The 12,993-nt window shown below is 38.8% G+C and overlaps 1 protein-coding gene across 2 annotated transcripts in view; it reads left to right on the top strand.

Moving 5' to 3' along the window:
• Positions 1 to 12,993, top strand: part of cfap74 (cilia and flagella associated protein 74) — a 201,498-nt gene that overhangs the window by 89,846 nt on the left and 98,659 nt on the right. For both annotated transcript variants that reach the window (XM_060852040.1, XM_060852039.1), the window contains exons 15-19: positions 1,855 to 1,921; positions 3,920 to 4,009; positions 5,412 to 5,558; positions 6,497 to 6,527; positions 11,386 to 11,435. In XM_060852040.1, coding sequence (XP_060708023.1) covers positions 1,855 to 1,921; positions 3,920 to 4,009; positions 5,412 to 5,558; positions 6,497 to 6,527; positions 11,386 to 11,435 — 385 coding nt within the window. The remainder of the gene's footprint in view (positions 1 to 1,854; positions 1,922 to 3,919; positions 4,010 to 5,411; positions 5,559 to 6,496; positions 6,528 to 11,385; positions 11,436 to 12,993) is intronic.

Raw genomic sequence — 12,993 nt, 5'->3', positions numbered from 1 at the left:
GCATACACCTCTTTCTAGCTGAGAGGTTTGCAAATAAGACAATCTATTTCTCTGAATATGCCTTTCTGCCAAGGGTGTATTATGGCATGTTGCTATATTGGAACAGTTATGATTTAGTCGTAAAAAAAGTCTTATTTTAAGTTGCCTAATGGAGTTAAATTATTCCACATTCCTCTTTTTATTGTTGTATTTTAACTATAGTTTTTGAATAAATTGTATTTTGCTTAATGTCAAGCAGTTTAACCAACTGAGTTGCATCAGGAACACAGCACTTCTACCTGTGAAATAAGAAAAACTTAGAATCTAGGCTACCTTCTTAGTATAGTTTTAGGTGGGCTGGTCTGATCCATAGCATCAGCAACTATGTGATTGACTGCTGGATAGTTGAACAGCTTGTAAATGGGAATGATATTGCCAGAGCCTTTGGACCTCTGGAAGCAATTGTAGTATGTTTCTCACAGTAGAAAGTATTTGAAACATGAAGAAAGCCAGTTCTCTTCTTCCATCAGTTACTGTGAACTGTTGCTTTTATCTTATATGTCATATGTTATAATTTGTGAACTGGTCACTTTGTATCTCCTGCAAAGCAGTGGGAAGTACCTAGACAAAAGAGATTGAATAACAACAAGTCTTGTATCAGACCCAAGGGCACAGCATCAAATTAAGGGACAATCCCTTAGAACTGAGATGAGGAAGAATTTCTTCAGAGGGAGGTGCATCTGTGGAACTTATTACTGCAGAAGACTGTGGAGGCCAAGTCATTGAGTGTATTTGAGACCGTCATAGATGGGTTCTTGATTAGTAAGGGGATCATGGGTTATGGGGATAAGGTGGGAGAATGAGATTGAGAAACATATCAACCATGATCAAATGGCAGAGCAGACTCGATGGGCCAAATGGCCTAATTCTGCTTCTATATCTGCTCTTATGGACTATTGCTGATTCTAAATGCACAAAGGAATTGGAATCAGAGTGAAATTTGAAGTAAAAGAAAATCCTGTTGATATTCCTATTTGCCTATGTGATCTGTTGCCTGATTGTTTCTTGCTCATAGAACCATAGAAATGTACAGCATGGAAACAGACCCTTCGGTCCAACCTGTCCACGCCAACGAGATATCCCAACTCAATCTCGTCCCACCTGCCAGCACCCGGCCCATATCCCTCTGGAGGGGCATAGGAACCTAGACTGTAGCTTTAGGGTGCAGGACCTTGAGTGTAGGGAAGTTAGGAACATGGCATCAATCCTGTTTAATTGCATTCAATTATTTCAGTCATCTCAGTAACAGTGACTGACTGACTAGCTCAACTTAACCTATTCAAGCAAATTCACTTGCTTTTTATAAAGTAGAAAAATCACAGGACACTCAATATACTCCATTTTGTGTTATATTCAGCTTGTGCCAGACAGTAAGTGAGTTTGTTCCAGTTGTCTTTGGGATGTATGGTTGTTCAAGAATAAGTGTCACAATTCATGCTACCATCCATAGTCGAGTTTATTATGATTGGGATGGTTTATCAACCCAATTTTGTACATCAGTATGTCAGTCATATAATTGCTTTGTTTTTTTTTGTCATAATTTCAGAGGAAAGGTTTTGATTGGAAGCTAAAAGAAAACTTGAAGAATTGTCAAATTTTGTTCTGAAAACCAATCAGCTAATATTCTAGATGACCGTTGGCTTTAAAGGGATTGCGATTATATTTGTCCCAAACATACATTCCATCCCATTCTACAGTTATCTTTCTTGAAGCAGCATTTCTAGTTTCTTGACGATGGTTACAGATTTAGGATATAGTTGCTGTCTTATCAAGTTTCTTGTTACCTAATGTTTTATTATATTTATTTATTCCTAGCTTCAAGCCTCCAGGTCAGATTTCAGCTGGTATGTCTTGTGAGATGGCAGTGACTTTCAAACCTCTGGTAAGAAGAAATATATGCATGATGAAAGACATATGTGCCACAAGTATTTTGGGAGTAAAAATAGCCACTGGAATTTTTTTTTTAGTCAAGTGGTTCACTAATAACTCTGTAAGCCTTAAGACTGTGCAAATAAAGGTGTACAAAGTTAAAAATTACACAACATCAGTTTATAGTCCAACAGGTTTATTTGGAAGCACTAGCTTTCGGAGCGCTGCTCCTTCATCAGGTGGTTGTGGAGTATAAAAGTGTGTCTTACAACTGAATTTCAACTTCTTTCCTTTCAAAAGGTCCAGTTATAAAAGCTGTGTATAAATTAGTTCCCTCATTGGACAACCATCCATTCTAAGCATTGACCTCGGAAACCTTCAAATGTGTCTGCTATTGAAAAATACAGAGTCATTTAGCTACATACATTAGAATATCACAAAAAACATAAAAAGCAAGTTGGTGAAAAGTACTGAAAGACCTTCAACTAACCATGTAGGTTAAGAATGCATTTCTGGTGTAGAATAAAATCAAAAAATTGAGGATGGTGGAAATCAAAACCAAAAACACAAAGTGCAGGAGAAACTCAGCAAATCTGATAATATCTATAGATAGACAAACAAAATTAACATTTCAACTTCAGGGTCCAGTTTTGATTAGAAGTCACTGGACTCAAAAAACATTAATTTTATTTTACTCTGTACAAATGCTGTGTTTCCCCTGCACTAACTGTTTTTGTTTTATAATGTATTTCAGTAACAATGAGCTATAAGAGAACTTTGAATAGTTTTTATAATTGATTTTAAAATAGTATTGAATTGTGATTGTTGATTAAATCCACATTAATTATCCAATTTCTCTCTTCTTGAGCCACAAATATTTCTAGCCAGGCTGGAGCAGATTTTTGTTCTTACCGCCTTATGTTAAGCATCACCTGGATGAGTGAGAATCGGGCAGGAAATAGACCCACCTGATTTTTCCTTCCACCTGAATTAATGGAATTATAAATGACAATTTTTTCTTCATTGTATTGCTTTTCTAAAATTCCAAGTAGTATCATTTTCATACTTCTCCATTTTTGTTTTCATGTATAACTGAAAAATTTGCAACTAAACATAAACACCGGTAAAATAGAACTTGCATTTATACTCTGTCTTGTTTACCCTCAAAATATTCAAACATTGAATAGGACAAGTCAGTCGCTAATGTCTTGTTTTTTACCGGTTGAGAGATTATTATTGACTATCACACCAGAAGATTTCCATGGTCATCTTTAAGTAGTGTTAGGGAATTTTTCAACTGTTCCTGGTTAAGCAATTAATGAAGTTTCAATTAAGGGTGCTTCAATGTAACAGTATATTCTGCGTTGCAGCACTCCCTCATTAAGACACAGAAATCATGGGAACTCACTTGCTTCTGTCTCTGGAAATCTGTTTCAAGAAAAATCATGAATAAAGGGTCAGTGTGAGCCCAGACCCATTTGAAACATAGAAAAATATATTTTAAAAATCAGCTTAATTTTCATACGTTTACCTTGCCTTCCTGTCTGAACCTTTCCAAGTGAGTTTTGAAATATAATTTTCTTCATCATGATGTCCTAATCCAAGGAGCTGAAGTCTGTGAGGGATCAGGCAGAATATTCCGGGACACTATTTAAACAAGACACATGTATGTGATATTTTGCCAGTAAGATAGGGGAACAAAGCATAGGGGAAACATGCAGTTAAAGGTGATGCAAATTATGAAAGATACTTAGCAAAATGTTTAAAGGCTAAATTGAGAAGACAGAGATTAACACTGACCAATTAGGAGAAATATACAGCTGATAATGTACAGAAATAGGTCAGATGATGCAAAGAAAACTGTACGTTTTACAAACCTTTACAGAAAAACATTAAAATAAATTTATAAGAAGAATGTAGGATTATCCTTTTTTGAGTAGCCATTGTTGAAGAAAAAAGTTTGATATTTAATGCATAAATCCATGAAGATTATTTTTATGTTTGTATTCAGGTTAATAAAGATTTTCAAGGAGAAATAATGTTTCGGACTCATATTGGTTCCTTTGCTGTTCCACTTTATTGTACAACTAAAAAATGTGATGTAAGTCTTGACACATTGCATGTGCACCTTTGTCATTGTTATATTTATTGTTTGAAATAAAATGTACAAAGACAAACTAACTTCTCCCTAATTCCATTACGATACCTGAACTATTATAATAAATGCTCCTACCAAATTCTATCCACAGAGCTCTGAGATACTTAATAGACAAGGCCAAAGACAAAGGCTCCAAGACTGCAAGGCAGACTTGTAGATGTCTGCCTTAGTGATGCTGTCACTGTGTCTTGTTGATTTGATGACTTTAAAAGTGAAAAAGCTAACTGCGGTATTGTTATTCTCAGTTATTGAACTACTGAGACCTCAACGAGTTATGTTATGTCCATTTCTTGACAGCTAACAATAGAAGAGTAGAACACAGAGTCATAACAAGAGTTCAACATCTTCAGAGGCATATTGCTTATCTTGTTCTTCCCAATTGTAATCTAAAAGAAAGGGAAAGTAGAAAGCAAAAGATTTTTTCCTTATGTCAGTAATTTAGTTCCACCTTAATGAACTGATCTGGAGCTCAAATTCAATGGAGAAAAGAGGGGCAGCACGATGGCTTAGTGGTTAGCACTGCTGTCTCACAGTACCTCAGTCACTTGTAGGGATAAAATTCAAAACAATGTTCCAATCAATTTGAAAGAATCCTTTGTTCCAAATTTACTTTATTTCAAGGTTTTTTTTAATATTTGGATGGGTAAAAGATATTCTTATATTTTTAAATTATGTAGATTAGAAGTACTCCAAGTTAATTCCCATGTTGAGTTCCTTCTTTTCAGCTTCTCCAGGCAGCAAGACAACTGAAATAGCTTACAATGTGCAGAGACTAAGGATAGGCAAAATCACGTCCTGACCATTATTTGTTATGGATGTTGGCTTTGGCCTTTGACATACTGATGAGGGCAATGGAACTGGCCTACCAGTATTCACAAGAATAAATATCTGCTAGGACCAGTAGAACATTGCTCAGATTTATTGTCTGCAATATTACTACTCAAGTAGTTATTGTTTTCATATATAGGTGTGCTTTTTAACAGGCACCATATATCTATCTAAAATCAAGTTATTTTGCTGCTAAAGTAAAATGAAATCTATTTCATATAAATGTGTCGAGTACTCATACATACATCACTGTCACCAACCAATATTTCCAGATTAATATCACAGGAGAGGTCAGGTCTTCAGAAGGAAAAGGAAAAAAGCCAAGGAGAAAATGTGACATTGTATCTGTGTTGGCTTTTCAAATTGCTTTAAACTTTCTGCATAGGCTGAGTGTTTACAATTGAATCCAAAGTCTATAGTTAACTAGAAAGATCAAACTTACATATTCTGTAGAAGGTTTTGTTCAAATATATACATCAATCTGCTCTGTGTTACAACTTTATATTTGTTCCTGCAGCTTGTTGTAGATAAGCAAGTTATTGATTTTGGATGCCATACTATTGGTGAAACAATTACTCGGACCATCACTCTGACAAATCGTGGAGCACTGAACACATATTACCAGTTTTTGAAATCTGCTCCGAAACGATTGCTAACTGGAGAGGTAATTATCAGATTTCTTTTAAGTAAACCATCACGATATTAAAGTGTACAAAATTCCAATTATTTTAATTCATTTGCTCATACTGTTTATGAACATATTTAAATAGAAAATTGTTGTTCCAAATCGATATTGATCTTTTAATTGTACAGAAATTTTGCAGATTGAAGGATACAATGGACGGAGGAAATTTTTGTGTGATGACAGAAACTGGACCTTAAAAGGAATATTGCTGTTATTCTTGAGAGAGACAAAGGATTGAATTGAATAGTACCCAAATTTGATTTATATTGGATGGGACAAGATGTGCGAACATACTCTATCTGAATGAAGTACTGCAGACCACAAGCAAACTTTGAATTCATAGCTCTTCTCATTGTGGTGTGCAGCTATGTAACAGTAAAGTACACAGTACCAGATGCAGTCTATTTAAGTAGCTATTCCCACCTTAACTGGGAGGTTACCCAGAAATTATGCAATCCTAATGTAATTGAGTGGTCAGCCCATAAAACTATTTTATTAAATGCCCTGGCATTAGAATTGCTTATTGTAAACAGGCGCTATCTGGGGAAATTTGGCATTCACATCATCCCTCATTTATATGAATCCTGCCATGAGTTACAGTCAGAGCTCATGAATTGGAATTGTTTATATTTAGGCTGGTCCGATTAGCTCTGTGGCAATATGACTAATGTGCATTTCAAAATAGTGTCAACAGCGCAGGTTTGATTCCTATTCAGCTGAAGCAGATTTGAAGCCAGCCTCTGACAGGTGGAAGACAATGGCATACCGCCACAGTCAAAACTGCTGAGGATGAGTATCAGCAGACCATGAGCAAGGACCTGTCTTTGGCCAGAGCAGACATAAATGAATTAAATGAATATTTAGGCTAGCTGTCATTATAGAGCATGTCATTTCATTTTACTTTATTATTTTTCCAGATGACTGAATTGAGTGTTCCAACTTCAGAAGGTAATATGCTAAGTTCAGAAGTTGAATTTAAACACCAAGAAAATGATTGAAACTGTCCTCCAATTAAATATCAGGAAGAAGAGACACACTATCTTTGGCCACAAGCTTTACACATAAGCCACAGACTTTAATCCTCTCCCTGGCAATTGTCTGAAGCTGAACTTTGTTATGCACAAGCTTAGTGACATACACCGAGCTGGAAGTTTTTGCTGCAAACGTTTCGTTCCCTGGCTAGGGAACATCATCAGTGCTATTGGAGCCTCCTGTGAAGCGCTGCTTTGATGTTTCTTCTGGTATTTATAGTGGTTTGTTCTTGCCGCTTCCGGGTGTCAGTTTCAGCTGTAGTAGTTTGTATGTGGGGTCCAGGTCGATGTGTCTGTTGATGGATGTTCTTGCCGTTTCCGGGTGTCAGTTTCAGCTGTAGTGGTTTGTATATGGGGTCCAGGTCTATGTGTCTGTTAATGGAGTTTGTGGATGAATGCCATGCCTCTAGGAATTCCCTGGCTGTTCTCTGTCTGGCTTGTCCTATGATGATAGTGTTTTCCCAGTCAAATTCATGTTCCTGGTTGTCTGAGTGTATGGCTACTAGGGATAGCTGGTCGTGTCGTTTTGTGGCTAGCTGATGTTCATGGATGCGGATTGTTAGCTGTCTTCCTGTTTGTCCTATATAGTGTTTTGTGCAGTCCTTGCATGGTATTTTGTAAACTACGTTAGTTTGGCTCGTGCTGGCTATTGGGTCCTTTGTTCTAGTGAGTTGTTGTCTGAGTGTGGAAGTTGGCTTGCGTGCTGTTATGAGTCCTAAGGGTCGCAGTAGTCTGGCTGTCAGTTCTGAGACGCTCCTGACGTATGGTAGTGTGGCTAGTCCTTTTGGTTGTGGCATGTCCTCGTTCCGTGGTCTACCTCTTAGGCATCTGGTGATAAAGTTGCGTGGGTATCCGTTTTTGGCGAATACCTTGTATAGGTGTTCCTCTTCCTCTTTTCGCAGTTCTGGTGTACTGCAGTGTGTTGTGGCTCTTTTGAATAGTGTCCTGATGCAGCTTCGTTTGTGTGTGTTGGGGTGGTTGCTTTCATAGTTTAGGACTTGGTCTGTGTGTGTTGGTTTCCTGTGTACCCTTGTGGTGAATTCTCCGTTGGGTGTTCTCTCTACTAACACGTCTAGGAAGGGGAGTTGGCTATCCTTTTCCTCTTCTGTCATGAATCGTATTCCTGTGAGTGTGGCGTTGATGATTTGGTGTGTTTTTTCTATTTCTGTGTTTTTGATGATTACAAAGGTGTCATCGACGTATCTGATCCAGAGTTTGGGTTGGATTTGTGGTAGGGCTGTATGTTCTAACCTTTGCATAACTGCTTCTGCTATGAGTCCCAAGATTGGTGATCCCATGGGTGTTCCGTTGATTTGTTCGTATATCTGATTGTTGAATGTAAAGTGTGTGGTGAGGCACAGGTCTAGTAGTTTAAGTATGCCGTCCTTGTTGATAGGTTCCGCCTCCTGTGTTTTGTTATGTATGTCCAGTTATGTATGTACATAACAGAACACAGGAGGCGGAACCTATCAACAAGGACGGCATACTTAAACTACTAGACCTGTTCCTCACCACACACTTTACATTCAACAATCAGATATACGAACAAATCAACGGAACACCCATGGGATCACCAATCTCGGGACTCATAGCAGAGGCAGTTATGCAAAGGTTAGAACATACAGCCCTACCACAAATCCAACCCAAACTCTGGATCAGATACGTCGATGACACCTTTGTAATCATCAAAAACACAGAAATAGAAAAAACACACCAAATCATCAACGCCACACTCACAGGAATACGATTCACGAGAGAAGAGGAAAAGGATAGCCAACTCCCATTCCTAGACGTGTTAGTAGAGAGAATACCCAACGGAGAATTCACCACAAGGGTACACAGGAAACCAACACACACAGACCAAGTCCTAAACTATGAAAGCAACCACCCCAACACACACAAACGAAGCTGCATCAGGACACTATTCAAAAGAGCCACAACACACTGCAGTACACCAGAACTGCGAAAAGAGGAAGAGGAACACCTATACAAGGTATTCGCCAAAAACGGATACCCACGCAACTTTATCACCAGATGCCTAAGAGGTAGACCACGGAACGAGGACATGCCACAACCAAAAGGACTAGCCACACTACCATACGTCAGGAGCGTCTCAGAACTGACAGCCAGACTACTGCGACCCTTAGGACTCATAACAGCACGCAAGCCAACTTCCACACTCAGACAACAACTCACTAGAACAAAGGACCCAATAGCCAGCACGAGCCAAACTAACGTAGTTTACAAAATACCATGCAAGGACTGCACAAAACACTATATAGGACAAACAGGAAGACAGCTAACAATCCGCATCCATGAACATCAGCTAGCCACAAAACGACACGACCAGCTATCCCTAGTAGCCATACACTCAGACAACCAGGAACATGAATTTGACTGGGAAAACACTATCATCATAGGACAAGCCAGACAGAGAACAGCCAGGGAATTCCTAGAGGCATGGCATTCATCCACAAACTCCATTAACAGACACATAGACCTGGACCCCATATACAAACCACTACAGCTGAAACTGACACCCGGAAACGGCAAGAACAACCATCAACAGACACATCGACCTGGACCCCACATACAAACTACTACAGCTGAAACTGACACCCGGAAACGGCAAGAACAAACCACTATAAATACCGGAAGAAACATCAAAGCAGCGCTTCACAGGAGGCTCCAATAGCACTGATGATGTTCCCTAGCCAGGGAACGAAACGTTTGCAGCAAAAACTTCCAGCTCGGCGAACAGAACCACAACAACAGACACCCGAGCTACAAATCTTCAACCAGACTTTAGTGACATACATATATGATCCTTCAGCCACAAAACAGTGTCATCACGAGGATTGCCTATTTCTACTTTTGTAACATTACCTACTTAAGCCCCTGCTGAGTATTTTTGTCCCTGTAGATTTAACTATTCCAATGCATTCCTGATTGGACTTCCACATTCTACCCTTCATAAATTTGAAGCCATCCAAAACATCCATTTAACTTGCGCTAAATCCCATTCACCCTCGCTCCTGCACTCACTGATCCACACTAGCTCACAATTAGGCAGAGCCTGAATTTGAAAACCTAATTTTTGTGTTCAAGGTCTCCATGACTTCACTCCTCCCACTTGATTCTCCTAATTCCAGTCACTTGACTATCACTAGGTTTAAGTGCACCAACATTGCTGGCCACATCTTCAGTTGCCTAGACCCTGAACTCAGAAATTCCCCCTACATCTCTCCACTTTACTCCCTCATTTTCCTCTTTTATAACATTCTTAAGACTTTAAGTAAGTATTTGGTTAACTGATGGAAGTTCTCCCTGTTTGGCTCGGTGACATTTGGGTTTAGAATGCTTCTATGAAGTGCCTTGAGAGGTTTTATCAAGTTAAATGTTACCATATAAATGCTAGCTGTTCTGATTGATCCTTCATGAATTCTAGAACAACAACATGTTTACAACTTTCTCATATTAAGTTCAAGAAATTATACTTCTGCTCAAGTGACTGGATAGGCAGAATGCACAGTATTTTCACAGAACAGAGTCGTACAGCACAGAAACAGACCCTTCAATCCAACGAATCCATGCCAAACACAATCCCAAACTAAACTCGTCCCACCTGCCTGCTCCTGGCCTATATCCCTCCTTTCCTATTTGTGTACTTATCCAAATGTCTTTCAAGTGTTGTAATCGTACCCACATCCACCATTTCCTCAGGAAGCTCATTCCACACGCAAACCACCCTCGGTGTAAAACATTTATCCCTCATGTCTACTTTAAATCTCTCTTTTCTGCCGTTAAAAATATACCCCCTAGTCTTGAAATCCCCCATCCTAGGGAAAAGACAATTACCATTAACCCTATCTGTACCCTCATTATTTTATAAACCTCTCAATCTCCTACACTTCAGTGAAACACAATGATACATGTAGCTGGACTAGCAGGTCTTTGAAGATGGGAGAGTTCACTTAAAATTTAATCAGTGCCATGCTTATCACCTGTCTGCCCAGCCTTGCCTCAATCACAATAATACAAGCACAGATCAACAGCCAGAAAAAAAGTCACTAAAGAAACAGGAAACAAGATTCAATATAGTATAATGTAGCGATTAGCAAATATATCCAACATCGTAACACGTTTTATTTTGATTTTGGTAGCAATATGGAACAGCTATAGCCTTTTCAAGCACACTAATTTGCATATTTCAACTCCCAAATTCCTTCACTCTTCTGTCCCATTTCAATCTCACTATTCAAGCACTCATCTAACACTTTCAGTGTTCATTTCATCCACTACCAATGCAGTGGCAGCAGTGTATACCATATAAAAGATGCACTACAAAAAGTCACTAAGACCCCAAACCCAGGGTCTCTACCACCTCGAAGAACAAGGACAGCAGGTACCTTAGACCACCACCACTTACAAACTCCCCTCCAAGCCACCCTGACTCAGAAATATATTGCCATTCCTTCACTGTCACTGGGTCAAAATCTTGGAAATTCTTCCTTTACTTACACCCACTGGACTGCAGTGGTTCAAGAAGACAGCTTGTTGCTATCTTCTCCAGGATAAGAAGAATGCCTTGGAGAAGATGGTGGCCTAGCCAATGACAACCCCCCCGCCCTCTCATTATATGAATGATTCTTTTTTAAAAAAGCATTAAGTGGTTTTCTTATCAAAATGCAGCACCTCACATATACATAAATTGAATTCCATTTGCCAATTACTCATCAATTGGTTTATGTCTTTGTATTTATTTGAACTTCCAGATTTATTTGATCTTGACAAACAGCTTCATCAAGAGATCAAAATTGGAAAGGTAAGAATAATGAGAAATGGTCTAAAGATTAAGAAGAGCCTTTTTTTTTCAATATTTGTGTACACCAGTGTAGTCTTGATTTCCAATGTTGTAACAGATCAGAAAATGGCAATCAATGAAAACATCTTAGGCTCTGTTCTCCAATTCCTTTGTCACTGGTATGTTAATTGATCTAGATAGGAGTATACTCCATGATTAACAATGCTACATCTTCCTCTAACCGTCTTGCCACTCTCTCCCCCTCCCCCACCACCCTACGTCTTAGCAGGGTGCCTTATATGTAAGAGAGACAAATAAAACTGCAGATGCTGAACTCCAAAATAACCTGGCAGGAGAATGGAAGAACACAGCAAGCCAGGCAGCATCAGGAGGTGGAGAAGTTGACATTTTGGGTGTGACCCTTCTTCAGGACTTGGGGTGGCTGTAGGGGAAGCTGCAGATAAAGGAGGTGGTGGGGCAGGGTCATATGTAAGATTGGTCATAATGCCCAAACTGGGCCATTCCAGTCAAGGCAAAAATTATAAAACCAGAATTCCCGTTAATTGCCATCAAAACCTCAAATGCTTTACATGAAAACTATGAACACAGCTATTAGTTGCAATTTATTTTGTAAAGGCAAACTGTTACAATCTTAGAGTAGAAAATTATTCATTACATTTTCAGCTGATTGTCATGTAGGTGGCTTCCTGAAATGTCAGTTCTTCCCAGATACACACTTGCTGACCAACCTATGCCACATATTATTTTATTATTTTTCTGTTTCCTTGTTCCCTGACAAATTATTTTTAATTTCTCCCTCCTTATATTGCCTATATTGCTGAAGTTATGTAGTTACACTGCTTATCCTACCTGTTGCTTTATATCTGTTGCCTTGATGTTTTCTCTTTAAAGTAACCTCTTTATAGTTACAACCATTCGACAACAGGACAGAGATCAGGGCACTCTATCGCTTTATTATTGTATGTCTTTATTTTCCAGTTAGATTTTCCAGCATGCTGGTGCCTGTGGAGCTGGAAGTGTAACCAGGATCAATGAATAGCTCCATAGACAATGGGATTCCTGCCCATCCCAATTGGAAAATTGAAATTTTCTTGAAATTTCTTTAAATACATTATTTAATTTCTCTTGAAGAGTTAATTCATCTTCACAAACTGACAAACAAGATGACAATTCAATGTGTTTTACATCATTGTTTGCTAATGTCTCACCATTTATTTAAGTCTTTCAGTGTCAGAGGAAGGAATGCTATTTGATAAGCCAAGAATTCCTTAAAGCCTGCAAATTGATTCATGCTGTGGAAGTTCCTGTCAAGATTGGCAGAAACAACAATTTAGGATTATGGTGGCAGAGCTAATACACTACTAACTGGAATTACAATGGCGGCTGACAATATCCAGTGCTGCCTGTTTACTTCCTCCCTCCTCACTATCCAAGGCCACAGACACATCTTCCAGATGAAGCAGCGAATTACCTGCACTTAACTCAATCTAGTCTAGTGTACCTGTATTCACTTCTCACAATGTGGTCTCCTCTAGATTGGGGAGACAAAACACAAACT

Source organism: Hemiscyllium ocellatum, chromosome 37 (assembly GCF_020745735.1).
Source record: "Hemiscyllium ocellatum isolate sHemOce1 chromosome 37, sHemOce1.pat.X.cur, whole genome shotgun sequence".
In the NCBI taxonomy this organism is placed as follows: Eukaryota; Metazoa; Chordata; class Chondrichthyes; order Orectolobiformes; family Hemiscylliidae; genus Hemiscyllium; species Hemiscyllium ocellatum.
The sequence above is the reverse complement of the archived record's forward strand: the minus strand, read 5'-3'. Positions and strand labels throughout refer to the sequence as shown.